This window comes from Varroa jacobsoni, unplaced genomic scaffold (genome assembly GCF_002532875.2).
Source record: "Varroa jacobsoni isolate VJ856 unplaced genomic scaffold, vjacob_1.0 scaffold_393, whole genome shotgun sequence".
Taxonomy (NCBI): Eukaryota; Metazoa; Arthropoda; class Arachnida; order Mesostigmata; family Varroidae; genus Varroa; species Varroa jacobsoni.
In genome coordinates, this window is record NW_019213295.1 from 81,152 (window position 1) to 102,383 (window position 21,232).

Sequence of the window (21,232 nt, forward strand, 5' to 3'; positions counted from 1 at the left end):
GTGGGACACCGTTATTTTTTTCGAGATTGGACAACGCCAGCTGCACTCAGTGCAGCTTGCCAGGTCGGCAGGCATCAAGGCAATAATATCGGCAAGACTCAGTCGCCAGTTTTACTTACGTCTACGACATTTTGCCATCTTTATCAATGGGCGATTATCGCGACCAGAGCTATTCTTCCAGCCAAAAGGGATGTTATAATCGGTGGCCTCTTGTCACCTTCATTGAGTAAATAGCAAATCAATCATCAGTGATAGATGGAGAAATCCGAATCGCGGTGACGCTAGAACAAAATCATATGGAGTGTACAGATGCCAATAAAGGCTTGCCTCGCCTTTTTGCGCTTTTACCACGTCAGCATAGTCGGCCCGGCGTAAGTTCTTTATTTCACATTATCGGCTCTTCCACATCGGCGCTACTTGTCGTCGGTGATTATATTTTTTCTCTGTTTTCTTGTCTGTTTGTCGAAATAATTCCATCCATGGTCGTACTAGCAAACTGTGTGTTCCTCTCAACAGCTTCTCACGAATTACTACCCTTGCTCTTCTTGCAGCTATACACCGCCACTTAATGCAGGCGAGCAGAAGTAGAGAGAGACGAAAATTTCGTGATATGCTGTGCATATCACATCTTGCCACTTTCCCCGCTAGAGCTGGGTCAATATATTTATCTTTCTCTCCCTCCTCAAAGGTCAATGGCAACTGCTAGAGCCTCTCACGTGCCCCTTGGCGGTTCCTTGTCGTAGCTTTCTTGTTCTGCAGACGACAACGAACGACCAACAACTAGCGGAAAGGAAAAACGACAGGGAAAATGGGGAGAAGGGGGTGACTCCGGATATACCCGAGGCGAAATCAAAGAAATTGTGTTGGTGTTGCTTTTGCGCATTCGCTCAAGCCTAAATCAACCTCTTTCATATCCTCGCGCCTCGGAGACGATCTGTAGTAGTAAAGTGTGCCAGCGGCAGTAGTAACAGATAGCAGCAGCTATCCATCCCATCAGAGTCTTTTAGGATGCGACAATTTCAAATGATACACGATGAAGATCCACTATTGTATTCGAACTGAGTCACAAAACGGTCCCGACCGGCGCTACTATTACTATAGCCGACAGCGTCGCTCTGTACTAGAACAATCTCCAGCTAGAGCTGCCGCTAACAGCAGAAAAAAGAGAAATGCTGGGGCTGTTATGCAAAATGAAGAATACTCTGTCTCTCCATCTATATAATCTCGCGAATCGGTGGGTCGGAGTGATGTGGCCGTTTGATGCCTGCAACTCAATGAACAGTTCGGCGTAATAAAAATGAACAAAGAAAGGTCGAATTGCAATCAGCAAAGCCAAAGAGGGAAAGCTGAAGTTAGATGGGGACACTGCGGGCGCTTGTTACGGTTACATCATCCTTAAGCTCAGTGTCTACCAAATAAACTGTTATATTTCGTCAAACTAGTTGGTACGTGAGAGCCGTGCGTTCCACACGAGAAGAATAGACCTGTTGCTGCTATCAGCTTTGCTGCTCTTAATATAATGACGACATAATGCGGAGTATAGCCAATAGGGGACGACTGGATGCAAAAAACAACCCGAGAGCACTCATTTTATCTACTTCGACTGAGCTACAACGAAGAGGATTGTACATGGTACATGACCAACACCATAACAGCCGCAGACCAACAGGATAGCAAACCCACAAACTAAATTGGGTCCGAGTTCAGTTAGGCTTATTCTCATCCCCTCACGGAAATCCTCTGCACGTGATCGCTCAAGGCGACAATATGTAATGGCAGATTGATGCTAGCATGAAGTGACGTAAATAAATCATACAGTTCTCAGATACGAACAGCATTCGTACGGCTGATCCCCAAGCTTTTGTTTCTGCCGTTTTTTTTCATTGCCACTGTAATCGTCAGCATTGCGGCTGCTCCTATATTCATCGTTATTATTCTAGTTGGCACTGTCTGGTGTTATTGCCGTGGCCTTGGCTATTGCGCTGCCCATTTATGCCCCCGCAGCAGTGCTCCGTGCGTCTGCGTATGACTGTGTATGAGTGCGCACGTGTTAATACCAGTCGCGGTGATGCCACGTATGACTGTATGCCCCGTATAATCTGTCCGCGGGTGCTTCCTGTTGTCCGTGCCGACATACGTTATATATAATAGATACGAGCGCCATGCTCTTGTTGCACATGTCGCTGTGTCTGCGCGCTCGTATGCTTAAATGTTTCTGTCCGTACATCTCGCCTATAATAGAAGTGATCGTGTGGTCGGTTATCAGCGTGGCTTGTATGATAGCTACATATGTAGCCCGCTCGGTCTGGTCAGACTTGGCTACAGCCTTTGCTATCATCCAGCTGCTCAAAACCATGAGACACGTGCAAATGCTGTTTGCCCCTCTTACTTTTCTCTCTTTCTCCTACTGTCACCGCTGTCACGGCCACATATAGAGTTCAACAGAGCCCAAACGAATGTTAACTGCTGCTCCATCTACTGCTAGTACTGTTATCGCTGATGGTACTGACAGACGCTGCCAGCTAAGAACCGAGCCCTCCTTGCAGTACTCGTTGGACTGTGCTCGCCCGTTGAATGTATTTAACGCAACTCAGCAGGAGTAGCTGTGCCCACTGTCATCTGGCATGTCCAGGAAGAACAAAAATACAACATCGTAGGGAGACAGGAATGTGGAAGCAGCATGGTCAACCCGCCGACTAACCCTCTCGAGGGAAATGGCTGGCTCCTGGTCAGACAGATCCAGCGAGGTGAAAGAGAGCTTACGATATGGAAAAATAAAAGGGACATTTATGGTTGAAAAAAGACATGAAGGCGAAACACAGACAAGGAAAGTAATAGAAATAACGCTCTCCCTCTTGCGGCATCACGGCCGCTACCTCTTCGAATTTGTAATTTTTCTTTTTTTCACGTTCCGTCTCAGTCCTCTGTCGACGGCGCAGGCCCGCTTGTGACCTTCGTTCGTATACTGCGTTAGCATGTTGATGACCGATCATGAAATCACTGCCGTTGGTGCTGCCAACACGATGATGAACTACGATTGATGTGTCGTTCGCTGTAAAATTACGGAGGTCTTGGAATATTTGTTGGGATATGCGGACGTCGGCGTTCGCGAACTAACGGCCCAGTTAGGGTGGATGTGGCAGCGGCCGGTGGAGACGAAGGAAAGGGCCAGTCCCAAAAGGGAAGTGAATCATAGCAATCAAAGGTAGTACATAGGCCGAAAAGGGAATACGGGACTGCTCCGCGCATGCAGCTTGGCTAACGACTCCCTAACGATGCTGTCACCTCAGGCCGCGGTCGGGCCCTGATCGTCGTCCTCCTCGTCCTGACCAGGCTTACACTAGGCGCCTGCAATCACACACACTCGCAGTTTTACTCGGTTGGTGAGCGGCTTACTCGTACCCATCACATACTTACCAGACACGTGTGAACAACACACCCATGTACGACGCGGAGAACTATCCTGCTTCGGGGTCCCATTACCATCACCACTCCTAATACTACCACAAAGAGACACTCCTCTTATAATCTTCTCCCTACCGACTAACACTAGCAAATAGCGCGGCTGCCGTTCCGCCCGGCGATTTTCCCTCTCTTCTTCTTCTTTGTCTCTCGCGTTTTGTCGCTTGGTGCTCGGCCTATCCCGTTGGCTTTTGTGGCGTCTCGCATGGACGACGAATGCTTAGAACCCCCCTCGCAAGTTACCTAACCGTCTCTTTTAGACGCTGCTTTATGCAAAGATCGGTCATGTATTATTTGCTAGATTGCGAGATATTTGCTAGCGGTTCTAGAAGGTTGAAATGATTCTTTAGCTCTTCCGAACATATGTTTCTAGCCCACTGTAGTCCGCAAACAATTGAAGGATCAAGCCCTGTCGATCTTTTCTATCTCGCTCTGCTCTTGAGCCTTTTTTCGTTTAAAAATTTGCGACAACAGAATAAGGGTCCACCGTTCTGTTATGCTCTGCATGCGTTTTTCTATGACTATGCGTGAATCGACGTGATGGTAGCTTACTGCCTAGGATAGAATGCTGTGTGAGGTGTATTGATTAAGGGAAGCACCGGAGAACAAGCTGACAAGAGTGTGACTCCCGACTGTCTGTTATGTGACTATATGTGTAACCATTCTAAACCATCCGAAAATAGAGAGACAGTTTTTTTTCGCTAGGTTTATTTTTCATTGACATCCTTACTTACTAAATACGCTGTAAAATCCAAAAAGTATTTTGACCTCACCTCAGTTGATGAGGCGATATGTCTTTGTAGAATATACATCTATCTATTTACATCTAACAATAGACATCTATTATACATAATTTGAAGATCTAGGGAGATTAAATTAGTTTAGTAATGGGTAGGGACCTATTTGTACTATTTCGGGTAAGGCAAATTAGAGATAAAATAAGGATGCATCACTTCTGGATGAACTACACATGAAACATTTTACAGTTTAATGAAAAGGCCTGATCAAACGAAATCAAGTCCCGTCTTATGCGGTACACAGCGTTAGACATTATGCTGTAATCACTAAAAGTTACCGAATTTACAGAAATGACGCTTGCTAATCAACCAAAGACAGATACGGATGGCGTGTTTGAGACGCAAAAAGAAAGATCTCTTGTTATTTCTAAGGTTGCTATAAAAATTTGTTGTAGGCCAAATTGCTGACAATAGACACTATACCGAAAATCAACTGTCGACTACAGAACAAGAAGAATCTTTCCATATTTATATTTATTGTTTAAACCTTAGATATGCCAGCAACAAAAGCGAACAATGATCGATTACGTGCTAGGGTATTAACGATACAAGATCATCCTGTCAAAATCCCTTTTACACATGGCGTGGAGGATCCTCACGTCGATCGTTCACTCATCTTAAAAACATTATACAGCTGGAAGGGTTCGAACTACGACACCTACCAGCATGCTTAGCTTGGCCTATGCATATTTCTTTATATATAGTGATAAAAGTATGCCTGAATCGAGAAAGATCAAAGTTATCTGTTAGGTGATGAGACATAGGGTTTAACGAAGGCGTGGTAAGTTTTTATTAAATTTCGCAAATCATCACTTTGCATGTAGATCATCATTGTAAGGTGGAACCTGGGTTTAACCTTTGATTAGTACTGCAAGTATTCTAATATATTTTCAAACTTCAAAAGTAGTAATAAGTAACCAACACGTTTACAATTGAAACTGCCAGCAAAGGACAATCAATGCATCTTATGTATGGTGTAAATACCTCCACCACCAACAATACTAATACAATATTTTTATTCCATGTTTATAGGAATCATTGGAGATACGGTAATGAAGTAATATAATGAATGTGAGCTCAGTTCCGTAAATTACAATAGTGACTTTTTAGGAAATAGCCTAAAAATTCAAGCGACATCGAAACGTGTACAAAAAAAAGTTACACGATGCCTTAAAATATCTACGCTGAATCGTGATCTCTGTGTGCTTTTTTCCAATACTGAGACGATCGAACTTGAACATCATGCTTGACCTGCTTTCTTCTCTTAAGGCCAGGGCCATATCGGAGTCTTTTTGTGAGCAAAATTGGAACCTGTTAACGCCGGTATTGTTTTGTGTCATCGTTTGTGTGAGCCCGCGATGAGCGCCTAACGTATGCGTACGGTTCTTGACCACCTCCACATGTCAGCTTGTTACAGACAAGAAAGTCAGCTGACTCGCCCTCTTCTAGCATCTTGAGGGAAGGCTTATGGGTTACGGCATAACTTCAGCAATTCTGGAACAACCTAGTTTACCAATCTCCGATACTTATAGATAACGAGTGCGCCTTCTATACAAGAGACGTGCGGGAGGGGGGGAGAAGCGCGACCATTAGCTAGCGGACAGTGAGGGGGCACAAATAGAATGGGTTCTCCTTCATTTCAACAGAGAAGTGGATGAATGGAAAGGGACGCATGCCCGAATCGCAGAAGAAAGGGAACATGAGGAAGGGGTGAAGGATCGTCAAAAATTGTTTCTGTGGTAACCGCAAACATTGCGGAAGCACTGGTCCGTCGTTGAGTGCCACCTTTATCTCCGATCGCTTCCCCCTCGAGAACCCCTAGCATTCTCGCTAAAGCTTCGGCACGTTCGACGTCAAAAAGAGAGAAACAGGACGTTAGAGACGAAAAAGGGTACACACAGGCAAGGCTAGCAGCCGTGTGACGACGTAGCGTCGAACGACGAAAAGAACCGTCGAACGTTACTGTTTCTGTCTACACTAGCCATCGTTGAGAAGCGGTGCCAGTACGAGTAGAAGGAAGGGTATTGCAAACCGATGGCAACCACCAGCGGCTGCCCGAAGAAGGCTGTCGGCGAAACATTGGCAGACGGGTCGGTAAGGCAAGAGCTGAATCTGGCCCGGTTCTTACGCAGGGAATGGTGTTCTCTCTACTCGTCCACAACGGTATCGTCCTTTTGCCAGTCGAAAGGCGACTGGAACCCCCTAAAGACACTCCCATGTACACTGCTCCTATGGCTTCTTTCTCCTAGTAGTGTTACTGCTGATGGCGGCTGCGGCGACGTAGACAGTAGCCGCAATGGTCCTACTTTGATGCTGAGCCGGTTCTTCGCATGCTTCGCGACTAATGCTTCCGTAGCTCGAATCCTCAAATTCGATAATGAGATTTTGAGAAATCGATATTTTCTGCTTCTCTCCGCCTTCTTTTCTTTCCTTTTTTGCTCTTGCTTTGCGTCACCCTGCCCTTCCACGTAATTCCCATTTCCGCTCCGACCCCAGTTCGCCGTCCGCGATCTCCGTTCAATTCCTCTCGTTATCGTCTTTTCTTCGTACACTTTCGATACCAGAGGAGCTATGGTCAGCCAGCGTCAACGCTATGATTTTTTTTCTGTATCTAATGCCACGAGCCTTATGTGGCTCTGCGGCCGTGCTTATGGCGACCGGTGCACGCATCGTCTTTGCCGATGCTGTCAGTCGGCCACTAGAACAGAGATAAAGGGCCGTCATTGCCAATACCGGAGGATGGAAACGTTGTGAAGCAAGATAGGCAAAATCTCGGGTCACTCGACAACTATGTGCGGCTGAAGCTTTGAAGCGCATGTAGTAGCTTGAAGTTTATGAAGCAGGTACGGTTGCGTCAGGCACCGAGTATTGTTTGCTGCACACCGAAGGCACAGAGAAAGACACAATGCGGGAGTAGGCAGTTGGAATAGTGAACTCTGTAGAGCCAGCAGCAGACAGCCTGTAGAGTATTGGTATGCTTCTCCACGCCACCGATTATATATTTCACTCTTCCAATCCTAGTAGCAGCGAGCAAAGTCCTCGTAAGGCCACCGCCACTATAGACCTGCTTTCGAGCTAAGGCCGTAGCGGTAAAGCAACCAGCCATCAACTTATATATTAGAGGCAGCGAGAAATAGCATATGATGTGTAACGACCCGAACGGATTCGCCGCGCCGCCTGAATCGAGTTGGCCAGCTACCGATCGTTTGGTGCCTACTACTAGATTTCTGGATGCGCGTGTCTGTTTAAAATGCGTGGGTGTGTCAATACGTAATCCGTTGGAAAGACGATAAAGTATGAAAGCCTATGGCCTGGCAGCGGAGCTCGTCTCTCCTCTTATATTAGTAGAGTTTCGTTTGCGAAGAAAAACAAATTGGGACATGCCATATAACCAGTCGCAAAAATAGGAGAGCAAATAAATCATACATACACATAGACATATATTGCGCTAGCTAACACCAACGTTGCTATTCAAGAAAAAAGGGCAAGCAAGGTTTAACTACATTATTACTAGTATTATTGCTAATATTATCGCCATTTCTACTCAGAAAATCAGAGCCATGTCAATGCACCTGCCTGCTGATCGTGGTTTGTCAACGATAAATGCCATAGCTATCATCATAACTTTGCCTTTTTGTCGGCGGTAAGGCGGAACGTTTTGCTTTGGCCTGCTCGTCTGCATTGAGCTGTCATGTTACTCCGCCACCCTCCTTTGGCGATGAACATTGTTCTCGGCTTGTTGGTGAAATGCGACTCGAATACAGAAACAATTGATGCGCATAGCCTTCGTTGCCGTTCCCTCCATACAACCGTACGGCCTGTAATACTCATTCTCTAAATGCAACGGCACCGTAATAATTTGGCAATTATGCCCTCCACCCACATTTGCGTTTAGCTCTGCTGATGATATGCTTTCTATGCAGTCGTCAATGATACATCAATATCTACGTGGTAATCTAGGACAATATGGCCTTACTGTATTCTATCCATACTTAGCTGCTTCCTGCAGTGGTAGAACTCCCGTTGGAAGCTAGGGAGGGCACAAAAGCAGATTTGCTAGAGACGACAGTTGAGGTCAGGACGAGGACCGGTCGCATTCGTTAGTACTGTTACAACGAATATAGACTATTTTTCTCTGTGCAGCTGGACCTTTTATTACGATCACCTGAAAACCGTATATTCTTCATTGTCGTATAATTATTAGCGATGAAGAACAGTGGTCTTTGTACTTAGCTGTTTGATTGGTCGGTATGTAGGCATTTACGGTTAGGGTTTACGCATGAAAGGTCCTGTAAGTATGCATGTATATGTGTCATGGTTCAGTCGACATCAAAGTCAAGTGGATACCAGTTGCGGCATGACGCTCGATTATGCGTAGAGTCGAGCAACGGCGTATATAGGCACTGACCGCTTATGTATAATAGAACAGAAGCCTGCACATTTTTGTTATACTATATTTGTACGCTTACTGAATGCATACATAAAACGATATGCACGGACGCATATCAAAAGCGGCCAATAATTTAACTATAAGGGTGCATGGGGCGCAGAACTCCACCTTTCGATGCTGACTACCTCATCCACTGCTATTATCATCATTATAAATGATGATATTGGTCCATCAGATGGTTTGGGAATCAAAAGCAACCATGAGTCGTCATAGCTGTACCGCAAATCAAATGCCCAACGGATTAGCTGGTAGATTTCGGGGTACGTGCGGCTGTCTAGAAATTCGATTATGCCAATGTCTTGTACCTGCCTGCTAACCTTCAACCTCTGAAGATAGTCCAGAAGCTTTTGGTGACATTGAATGATAGAAAACCGTTTAAGGTTATATGTATATCCCTAGACAGCTTTCTACTGACCGGTGCCATCAGTACGTATCTGTGCTTGCTCTAATCAACGTTAGACAACAATTTGTCAACAATTTGACTTCTATAAATGTTATAAAAAGTCCGTAAAAATGCAAAAAAAAGAGTAACTACTCTCGTGTTAAGTGTAAGGTTCTACTGTTGTAGATATTTTAGCGCTTGTGGCGTTACTGGCGAACGAAAGTTTGAATCTGCTGATGTTGAAGCACTACTAAAAACAACAGTAAATACAGAGTATTTCCTAGTTTGGTAATTCTTCCGCTTTTTGGCAGACGACGATTACAGCCAAGATGAACTGGCGGTGTTGTTATTAAGGGGGCGAAGACAGACCAACAAATTCATCCGCTCCGAATCGAACTCACTGAATTGTCCAATTGTCATTTCTAAATTTAGGGTCAACCCATCATCGTAGTAACAACAACAGCGAAGCTGGTGTGTCCTTGTCGCCGATGTTATTATTGCGATTACGAGCGTTTTTCTGTTTTATGTAATTGCCTATAGCATGGCAAACTTTTGCTTTGGCAAGCTGAGGTAAGCCGGTTATCGATCTTACGACCGTACTGCGAACTGCTGGCCGATGTGCTGGAAAATAGTGAACAACGTCGCTTCTCCCTGTTCCCGCCTTTTCGTAAGTAAAGATTCAGTGATGACTGAAGTAAGTAAACGCTTGAAATTAAGAAGTGACTCAGTAGAGCCAAATTCTCGCTCTAGGAGAACCATACGGAGAACGTGTCCAATGCGTAGCGCGAACGGCAGCAGAAATTCGACTGTGTGTGTGTGTGTGTGCCATAGCGTTTTGTCTTCTATTTTCTAACACAGCTGACTTTCAGCTGTTTTTTTTACAGTAGACTTCGATTCCGCGATTTTATTAAAAGCTTATTTTTTTAGGAACTTGTCAGGTTAAGGGTCTCACAAAGGAGAAGAAATAACTAAATATATCGCCTTTTGGTTTGTCGAATTTCTGCTGGGAGATTAAAGTGTGCTTATATCCAAGTTCAAATCTAGATCCCTTCTGTGTCTCTACTGTCAAGTAGCCAAACATGCTAGTACTGCCGCAGGGAGACTGGACATCGTTCTAGGCCTCTGGATTTTTCTGGATCTGGAAACAACTGTCCAGTCAACCAAAAGACAAGGACATACGCGCAGGCACATGGAAAGCTTATTTTGTCTGCATTATTCGTAGGTTAATAGGAAGCGATTCAGAAGTATAATTTGCAACAACCGTGTCGAACAGCCTAAAGCATAATGTTCATCCTGCTAGAAACATATCATCGTTTACTGATTTTAGCGATGCAGGTAAGATTTTAAAGATATTGCGTCTTTCTACTGGAACATTGCCGAAATAGTGTGCATAGGGGGTACATTGAACGTAATACCGTAATCAACGCCTTTCCTTGAAATCTGTTGGAAATAAACGAGTTGGAATCTCTGCTACAACACTTCCGCTACGATCTGTTCAAACATCTTTATAAACACTACGAACAAAAAGATAAACCCCAATGTTTTCAATTGCTTGCATTTTGCGGTTGTTATATATGTATATACATTTTCTTTCCTTAGGTTTATTTCTTATTTTTTTTTTATAAATAATCTTTAATTACTTTGTTGTCTGACAGTGAGTACCTGGCTTTTGGTAGTTCTACATGTAAACATTAAAATTGCATTTACCCTTATGGATGGAAGTAGTTGGTTTGTAGTGGCTTGATTCAAATGGCCATTTAGTGCCAGATCGAAGTGGACAAGGATCAAGATATGTATGTAGTGCACTGCTTCGCAGAAGGAGGCAGGTTGTCAACCACATTTTCGGGGATCGTTCCGTGTAACGTTAGTCGAAAGATGGAAAATATGTACATGTATCAAGTAAAGTCAAGAAGGTAGATATGAAAATAGCGATACCTCTGGAGGTTTTGCCATCGGCCAGCTATGATATATTCTATATGAAGCCGGTGGAAGAATACGGCGCGGTCGTGTATTATTAATCGTTCAACAGCGGTGCATATAAAATATATGAGAAGCCCTACAAAGAGGCTGCTGTTCCTAAGCAATTACGAGCCAACAGTGAAATTTTTTCTTCCCTACAGAAACATACTAACTGGACATTATGACGATTCTTATTTTAAACAAAGTAACTTTACCAGTAATCCTCAGGGGGTTGAGTTCCAGATATTCCCATAATATTTGAGCTGAAACATTTTTCTATCTCAACACTTCTATTTCGTTTGCCCTTTACTCTGCTCCCTAACCTGTTTCACATACATACTTCATATATGAAGAAAGTTTACTTTTGAAACAAAATTGTTTACTTACCTTGGATGTAAGCCACATTACCCAAAAGTTGGGTATTTTGTAGTCGGTCAACAGCGTGCAACCGCTCTATTATGCAGGCAGTAGTTTAAGATAAGTTTTACAATATCGCATTATTTAATACAGCTTTATTATTCAAGATACAGTGAACTAACACTATTCTATTAAACGCATTATGAATTCACGCGGATCAGAAAAAAACAAAGCATCTAAGCCATCTTTGATCCTGCGTGCTATGTACGATCAGTATGCTTTACTTGTGGAAGTTTATGTTCGGTTGGCGAAGCGTAATCTTCCCTTCCCATTGATAACCTCATATGTAACTAGAAAAAGAACGTACGCAAGAGAGTGTTTATTGAACGAGATACCTTTAGAGCAACTTTGAAGTTGGCTGATGTAAGCACAACGTTCGCACCCGTTCCACGCTACAGATAGATATATCTGTTCGATACTAAAATGAATGCATCCAAAAAATAAGGCGAAGAGTCCTGTGACATTTATTCAGAAAGTTTTCAAAACAATTCGAACGAATAGTTTATCGTATAACCTTTTCTTTATAACGTAATGACCAACGCATAATGTTAGTTTTTACCGATCAGCATGGCTTCTGTTGTGCCTCTAATTGGTTAACTTTTGTTAAGACTCAACGGCCGTAATATAAAAATTTGAACAATTACAGATCTACGTAAGTCGTCTTATATATTGCGAACTGTGGACGTGCTAAATAATAGACGTAATGATGATTACTATTTTTATCGCTATTAAATAAAAAATAAATTGCTTCTTAATCTATAATGGGCATTTGTTGAAATCGTGTTTTTAAAAGCTTATTAATTTTAGTATTCGTTACAATGTGGACGGGGCACACGAATATATAGACATTAATGTCATACATTATGCCATATTCTAATTTTTCTTGTCTGACAAAGCTCCACGATTTCGAAACCATTTTGTCATGAAAATTATTCGATTACAGGAGTGATTCTACAATTGCTGCCACTGCTGTCGAACACACATGGCATACGCATTTTGGATGTCGTCGTGCCTCAGTTTGTCGAAAACGGAACGGCGGACTCCGTCGTTCTGGACTGTGTGTATCAGTATTCACTCGAGGATCAACAATTAGTAGTAAAATGGTTTTTCAACCAAGACCCGAAGCCCATCTACCAGTGGATTCCGGACCTCAATAAAAGGTCCTACTCGAAGTCGCGCTTTGAGGGGCACATCGATCGCCACTTCGAGGTACCTCCGCCATCGACACCGATGCTCGTCCACCATCATCGAAGAGGCGGTCTAGCAAACAATGACAATGGGCCAGCTGACAAATATACAAAATACCGCGCTCTCAAGATCATGCGGCCCACAACGGAGATGAGTGGAAGCTATTCATGTTCCGTCACGTCACTGCAGGGCCAGGACACGAAGACCAAGGAAATGATTGTCTATGGTGAGTGACAACAGCACGCTTTTCTTCGTCTGATACAGTCGAAAACATGAAGCTAGCTACTTCTATTTCCAATATCCCGTTTTGTTCTACAGTCCGTTTTACCCTACTACTATTTTTGTCCTTCTCTTTTTCTTAGATCTAACTAATACCTTCAACCCAGTATCTATTTTATCTCTTATCCACGTTTTAGATCACCACCTTCTTGCCTAGGTTATGAAATGGCTGGTGCCATTGAGGCCCGTAGGTTCTAACAGAAGCAGAAATCAACAATTTAGAAGTAAAACTTGCGAATAACGGATGATCAAAGACATGATGCTTTCCTTTCTGAAAACCACCTTCTTTATCTCACGGTTTTCCTAATAGCTGCTGATGAGTCAGCCCTTTCTGCAGCTGCATGTATCGGGAGAACAACATTGTCAAACAGGGCACGTAGCTGGGATAGCAATGAAGAACGGAACGATTTAAAATTGCGAACTTCGATAAAGCGGTATGATATAAAGGAAGGCTTCTACGACACTTGGTGGAAGCTGACACGATATTTTGCAAGCTTCTTTTCGACGTAGCTGGAAGTCTTCTCCGGTAGTGTAACTACATATGTTACGGCATGACCTGCAGCCCTGAGTGAAAAGAATTTGATTGGAAAGGAGCAGAATTGGAGAAAGGGAATAGCAAAGACTAATAGCAAAAAGGGTTTGTGTGAACAACGCTGGATCTACTCAGCTTCAATGAGTTGGTTGCCCGCTTGCCGTCTTTTTTTTACAGCCAGTATCAGCGTGACGAAAACATAATTTTTGTGCGCACGTCGCACCGCCGCCTAATTAATGTTTCCATCACCGTCTGGCGCGCCCTTGCACAGTATGCCGAATCGTCCCTTCGACTTTCGTTAGTTCGTTCCGAGATGGTTTCCCGAACAGAAGTACCGGCTGTGACCGGTGTAGGCAGCCGCTTGCTTGGCCTGTGAAGGTGAATGACTGCGAAGAGGCCTGCCGGCCCACCAAGGTTTTCCGGTCCACTCAGGCTCGCTACCGACCTCCGCATACGGGCCTGTCAGTTGAACAAATTATAACCACTATCCTACTACCGCCGACGACAAAAGCAACCAGCCAAGCGAAGGCAAAGTTTGGCCCCTGCTATTAATGCAACACACGAAATCCCTTCCGCCGCCGCCACCCTCAATACAAGCAGTGCAGTCGTAAAGGCTCCTTCGTCTGTCTGGATCTCATTTTTTCCCATTTTCCTTATCCGTTTGCCACCTTTTTCCTTGCATTGTTTCTATCATACGTGTCTCGTCGTGTAGCCACACGGTTACTCCATGCCCTCATCTGCCGGCCATTCTACATCTCATCTTATTAGCAAGCCACTTGTTTGGCTCAAAGTGCTTCTTATGCGTGTGCCTGTCGCCTCGTTTTGCGTTTTACTTCTTCTATGGATTCGCCAACGAATACGCATTTAACGTTACAAAACGCTAACGGTAAACTGTACTAAGATCCATATTTAGCTACTATATGTAGGTTACAATAGAGCGCAGTTGCTCAGATGTGCGTGTAGTATTCACCTTGTTCGATTCCGCATGTGAATGATTACCCCCAACTGAACCATGAATAGATCTTCAGTGGCAGGCGTCGATAAGATAGTGATGAAGGAATACGTTGTTATCTTTAACTCGCAGAAAGCCACGTTATTGCAAATAAAGTACAGAGCTAGAGATCGGGAGAGCTATGTAGGTTGTTAAAAAGTTGGTCATTGGTAACTTTAGTTTTCATCTATATGGCTTCGCGGTGTAGAGTGATTTATCGGCAATTGTCGTTATTCTCTGATATAAATTGCGACGAAATCACGCTCACTTCTGTGTATCGATAGTGGGTAGTAGACGTGCAAAATACATCGGTGTTTATACATGCATTCGACTAGTCAATTGTCGTTAAATTTGGATGCGTGCGTACGAAAGCCTCAGCTTGTCTACCATGCAAATCAGGTAGCGTTTAGTCGAAGCAAAAGATGGGCTAAAGATATTACTATCCAAATGCTGCACGCTGCATTTGTGTGCCGTGTAAAACCTCACAGCGCGCTATAACACCGTAGGACAAAACGTTCTGTACAATGAACAAAGAAGTAGTCATTGGTATTTAGAACAATCAATAACATCCGCACGGGTCCAAGCACACTACCTATTTTCCATAAACTTCTTCAATGTGATTCGTTCTTGCGCTTACCACGTCGACGTCTCTCTCTCTCTCTCTCAGCCTTCCCATCCCACGTCCATTGCTCTCTTGAAGCCGTGCGAATTGGGTTATGCTTCATACCACTGACCAACATCGGGACATATCCGTTAACTCATTTAACGCGAGCCCTCGTGTGGTCATATATGGAGAGAAAAAGCATGCTCCGCTCTGTTGGATGTTTTCGGCGCATTTAGAGCTAGAGTGCACCGTATTCGTAGACGGACATCGTCTAGCTATCGGACATTAGTAGCTCCACAATCACATTGCGACCTGGCTGTTGTAGTTGCTCTGCCTTTATCCCAAAGCTGCATAACTTGCCGCCGAGAGAAAGCGAGGGCAATGGGGCTGTGGAAAAGGGATTCAAAAAATAGCCGTGCGACAGCTGCGCTAATACAACTCTTCTACGTGCTGCGATTGGCACATTAAAGGGCAGTCTACTCTTCTGCCTCGATTTCGGTAGACATGTTTCCTCCCGATCGGGTTAAATCTCGCAAAATCGGCAGCGCGAGACTCGCTATTACTACGCTAGCGTGGCTATCGTTCTTCTAGCGTACAGTTATCGTTGATAGGTGCACCTTACGCCTGTAAGCGGCCTCATATTGCAACGATGCGTTTTGGTTTTCTTGCGATAATATGAACGAAAGGCTTTGTATCTCTCGGTGTGAACCGACGATGCTGTACAGGACGATACGCTCGTTCTGAGCACGCAATGGACAGTGGAACAACACGAAACTGATAATTAGAACTATACAGACGACTATCTGTGGCTGTAATGAAGCATCGTACCTACCAAGATATTCTTCTTATACGAGGTGAGAAGAAGTTACAGGACATGCGTGTGGTGAAAAACGTCTAGTTTCTGGTAGAACTAGTCTAATACTATTGCTGTCTTTGACGTGAACCTATAGCTTATTTCGCTTAGTTCATAGTAGGACTAGTGTCCTATGCTACCTAGACGTCAAGTGCAACACGTAATATGCGTCGGCGGGTACCGTTGCTATGCTCACTGACATACGAATATACCGGTTGTAAACCTATTAAGTGCAATGTAACGTGCTTATTAATGAGGCAAAATCCGTTTCAGTAAGCAATGTGGCTTCCAGGGTTGGAGTGAAATGAATCGCAATTATACTAGAGAAAAGGAAAACTTCATTGAAACAACAAGACTTTTCATAATATGTCAGAATTACGTATTGAAACTCGCCTACAACTGGCAACTAGAACCACATCCAAAATAGCCAGTATCTAACACTAATTGTTGCATAACGTATTTATTTCGTGTTTATTCATTACAAACCTTCTAACACACGCTTATCGTTATTTTTGTATGATCCATTACCTCTGCAGCTAAGCCTCGTCGATTCTCGCTATCGTTCCGCCGGCCAGCAGATTCTAGCGAAACGCAGTTTAAGTGCCAAGTCGAGGGCATATTTCCCCAGCCACAGCTGCATATGTACCGCGTCGAGCAGACTCGAATCGCTGGCAACGAGTACACGAACGTGGCAAACATGACTGATGACCTCAACTATAGCGTCCAGCCCGTCGGTCATCAGAGACGGGCCACCAAAGACGGCTATATGACAGTCCTCACAACGTCGTTATCGAATCGACTATTTCGATTGAGCGCACAGAGTTCAAAAGCTCGTCGCCATCTTTTCTTCTGCGTGTACACTATTCCGTCGACGGACATTAAGCAGACAAGAGTTCTCGAGTTCTATCCGGGTGAGTACGTCACATATGTATAAGGATGCATATGCATAAGCCATTTACCGTGGGAATTACCGCTGTACGAAATAAATATATGTATTGTAATGTAGTGCAATCTAATAAAAGAAACTGGGCTAAGTTCCTAGCGACTTCCTGCGCTCCTTCGTTCAATATAACTGTTGTTGAACGCCACACATAGCCTAACCCTAACTAATAGTACAGATATCTATGTCTGGCACATATATGTATTTGGCCGTATTCGTCTGAAACCCCGTTCGAAGAATTAGCACTATTAAATGTCGCTTATCCAGCGCGCCCTAATATCAGATTAGCAAATGTAATGAGTGTGTGTGAAAGCAGCGTTCAGCTTTTTCGATTCGCGGGCACATCCATGACCATCTGTACACCTTCGACGCTTCTAATCTAGCACACATTACATTAGCACAACGGATACTCCGTTCGATGGCTTTCGGTCTGCATTCGAAAATGTCAGCATGGACTCGTCGACGATGACCTTTTTTGTTGAACGCGGACCTACTGAAGACTACTTGCCAAGAATGGTAGGATCAATGCCTAGCTCACAGGTAGCAGTGGATAGGTTCTTCAATGCGAATGAATCGTTTGCGGCTGAGCGTTGGCGAAGACGACAGAAGTGCGTGAAGCAGATGGACCCTGTTTGGTGGGTATGAGTCTTCATCATATAAGATCCTGGGGATATAAAAGTGTCTCGTCCCCTGAACTAGAGCTTAAGCCACCAGCCGATGCGGGAAGCTGTGTTGACTCAATGAGCTGACGAAATGTGGGGGGATCGCCCACAGTGTTTGCTTTGCATCGGCTTGGAGATGGCTTGAATGGAGCGGAGGGGGGGCAAACTTGCTTGCTCAGACCGCAGGGTAAGCCAGGTGGGGCGAAAAAAAATCGCTGAAATCCATATGTTCATCGACGATGGCAATTCTTCCCATTAAAAGTTCTTAGGTTCGACCAGCTCGTGCGTCTCAGGCCTTTGCTGCGCCCTGGAACTCTTAGAGTGATTCTTTTTTTTAGTACGCCCGTATGAGCGTACTCAGATTTATAGGAAGAACTTGCTCTGGAGAAAAAGGGCAATCCAGTGTTATTATAAGTGAGCGAAGTAACGACATACACAAGTTTTGACTTTCATTATCCTAGAAGTACATATGTTAGAATGCTTGATCCTTGATTCATACAAGTGTATACCAGCAATAAAGCTTACAAAAATAGGCAGTAGGCCTGTAGATGAAGATTTTCAGTCGATTCATTTTTGTCTAAAGTAAACCTATAGCGAACGTAGTCGTAGTTGAGGTTTGGCCTTTGCCACTCGGTGCTTTTCTAAGCATTTTAGTGTTGTCGAGTATCAGCTAGTGGGTGCTCTCAGCCTGATTTTCTGGCAAAAGCGGTTTTTATTAAAGACATTCATGCTGTTTAACTCTGATTTGCTTTGTTCCTACTAACAAGCCGAAACGTCATGTTGTTTATGTCTCTCTCCATTTCAGAGCGCTTCACATCAGAGGCAACACATCTGGTTGAGACTTCAACACTAAGCATATCAGTCGGAGTGGCGCTGGCTTTTTTTGTGATCTTCGCCACTATTTCGACGTTGTAGTCACCGTCACGGCTCGACAATGTCAAAAACAGCACCTGTAAGAATTGTCCAAATTGTTTGCTCAGTGCTACGATTACTATACACTATTCAACTGATACTAATTTGAAATTGTCGTCACAGACACGTAAATATAGAACTTGTTGCGTCTATGTTTTGTTGCTACGAACAGACTATTTACAGACGAACTAAGACACACTCATTTCTGGCCTGCCAGGTTCGATGACCCAGTACTATCCTGAAAGTTGAAAAAGGCATACTAGTTTTGGGTATCCGGCTCGTTTTGTCTGAGCGTTATATCAGTCTCTTAACTTGGGCCTGTTCATAGAAACTGGAAATAATTGATGTTGAATTTTATTTTCCTCGCTGTCCCGACAGGTTTTCAATAGACTTAGTTTTTTAGACATTCCCTTTAAGGGGGTCTCCAAGTTACTTTTTGTCCCATAAACATTATGTTACTTCTGTTTGCATGCGACAAATACAATTGGACTTTAATAATAGCCCTCTTACCGGGTGTTTCGATTTGATACTTTAAATAATTTAATTGATGACTTTAGAGTTGTCTTTCGTGCCGTATTCGTTCGTTTTCTTGAGTTTGATCTGTTGCAAAAACGTACGCATTTCAATGGAAACGTTGCTATTCTGTAAGCATAAACACAGCTCAGCCTCTCCCACTATCATTTCGTTGAGGCCGCCCCATATCTAAACAATCTGATGGCGTCGGCAAACGGAAACCTCTGCATATGCCGGGGAGCGTATCGTGCTCTAGGCATCACCGTTAGCAACATGTTACAAATTATATGTGCGAAGTAAATAACGTTAAGTCGATCGAGTAACATGCTGCAACTCACTTCGGCATGATTTTTTTGCAGAACCTCAAACAAACGCTACCTTAAAATCGACAAATGATAAACATGAGAGAGGCAAGCTAAATCGATCAACTGTACAGAAACAAACGATCGAAGACTGTACGTGGTAGATAATATTAAACAAAGGACTGCTTCGTAATGTGAACCAAAGAGTGATCTGCGGATGATTGAACGAGATGAAGGTGAAGTACGCGTGTACGACACATGTAACATGTACAACAAAGCGAATGACGCTATTGGAGAACCCAGACAGAATGAAACAATGGTAACAGTAATGCAAGACCATTATATACAGTTGTTAAAGTGAAGAGTAAATAAAAAATATATTTGGTCAGGAAAACGGGCGCCGATTTGTCAAGGGACTAATACTGGTACGGAGCGAAGGCGAATAGGCAAGAACAGTATAAACATCTAGTGTCCGCATGCACCATTACTTCTTTGAATGTGACTGCGTATGTATGTTCTTCGATTGAGTGCGACATATTGCGGATGAACCCCCGATGAATGATTGACTACAGTAAAGGTTTTGTGCGTACGTGAACGATGTATGGCTCTGCGCGATAGACAACAAAACAGGTTGAACCTAATACAGAGTTGAAGGAGACGTAGCTGACCGACGGAGAACGCTGCGAGAAGCAATGATAAGAGTACATATATATATATATATATATATATATATATATATATATATATATGATAAAACAAGATGACCACAAGGCTACGTTGTGATGTCGCAAGAAATATGCAAGAAAAATAAACAGCGAAATTCATTGGTTCACTAGATAGTAGGGTGACAACGTTATTGATAATTAAACAATAAAATGATAGAAAGGAAGGGACGAGATGAGTGATGAACAAGAACGCAATATTAGAGCTTTTGCCATATCACTGATGTTGATGGTGGTGGGACTTACCAACTCGACCTGAGCAGAACAGCGAGACAATATTAATTAAGATGAAGATAGCAATACAGCGGAAAAAGCAAGGCATCAGGATCCTTTAAAAAAAGGAAAAAGGGAATGGAGATCATTGTATTTCGATCAAAAGATTTAGAGCCCGAAGGAACTCGGCTTGAGCTTCAATGACGATGAACTTAGTTTCAGCAATTTCGAGCGGTTGAAAAAGACAGGTAGAGCTAAAATAAAGTTTTGTGTCGAACTCTAGTGTCGAGTACTTCCCTCCTTTGTTCCAGGTTTCAGTGCTTACTTGAATGAAACGAAACAATGCGATGGTATTTGAATCACTGTATATATATCCTTGTAAATAGTTATTTTATTAAGAAATAAAAATCTGTGATACCTGAAAAAAAAGTCAGATTATGTCTTTTCTATATTTCTAATTTAGATAGATCGTTGCACTATCTAGATGTAACCACCACTCTATGCGAGGAACGACAAAAGAGTTCACTAAACATTTACTTGAGCAATCACGATATATTGTAGTTCTATGCAAAAGTACAAGGCCATTGTTAGCGGTGACGCCAACCAGTTCACGATCCTCAATGTCACCTGGTCAATTGGGTGCCGCTCAAGGTCTTTTGTATTCCCATCAAACCCGTTGATTTTGCGGTCGTTCCAGGCCGACATCCTCCCGAGTTTCACAGCTCGTGGGGATCGTAGCGGCCCATGAATGTACCTACGGAAGTAATACGCCTCGTCACCCTCTCGACAGCACTCAGGAGCAGTAGTCGGGCTGGTCAATATTTGATCAGTGTTGGTTGCACTCTAGGGAGAAAGAAGTGAATCAACGGTGCTTCTCCAGCGATGCGACGCTCAGAGCGCTGCTACGAATTGTGCCTGCCTTCTTAAGGGTCCTCGTGAAGAACAGAAACACTTCAACAGCAGCAGAAATACATATTAAGATAGTTTAAAGAACTTTGAATCTGGAAACACTTTAATGTAATTAAAGAACGCAGGGCATTACTAAGAGAATGAG

At 43.5% G+C, this 21,232-nt stretch overlaps 1 protein-coding gene and 1 long non-coding RNA gene across 3 annotated transcripts in view; one reads left to right on the top strand and one right to left on the bottom strand.

Moving 5' to 3' along the window:
* LOC111260048 (uncharacterized) overlaps positions 1-3,528 on the bottom strand; it is a 16,037-nt gene extending 12,509 nt beyond the window's left edge. Inside the window, exon 1 of the long non-coding RNA XR_002680015.2 lies at positions 3,418-3,528. This is a non-coding gene — a long non-coding RNA (uncharacterized LOC111260048). The remainder of the gene's footprint in view (positions 1-3,417) is intronic.
* Positions 1-20,611, top strand: part of LOC111260047 (uncharacterized) — a 26,321-nt gene extending 5,710 nt beyond the window's left edge. Inside the window, exons 2-5 of one of the 2 annotated variants that reach the window (XM_022832523.2) lie at positions 12,411-12,881; positions 16,451-16,825; positions 18,322-18,468; positions 19,301-20,611. In XM_022832523.2, coding sequence (XP_022688258.1) covers positions 12,411-12,881; positions 16,451-16,825; positions 18,322-18,431 — 956 coding nt within the window. In that variant the 3' untranslated portion in view covers positions 18,432-18,468; positions 19,301-20,611. Of the gene's footprint in view, positions 1-12,410; positions 12,882-16,450; positions 16,826-17,252; positions 17,619-18,321; positions 18,469-19,300 lie in introns of those variants that run through there. The other variant, XM_086968121.1, reaches the window with a different exon arrangement.
* Positions 20,612-21,232: the final 621 nt, after the last annotated feature.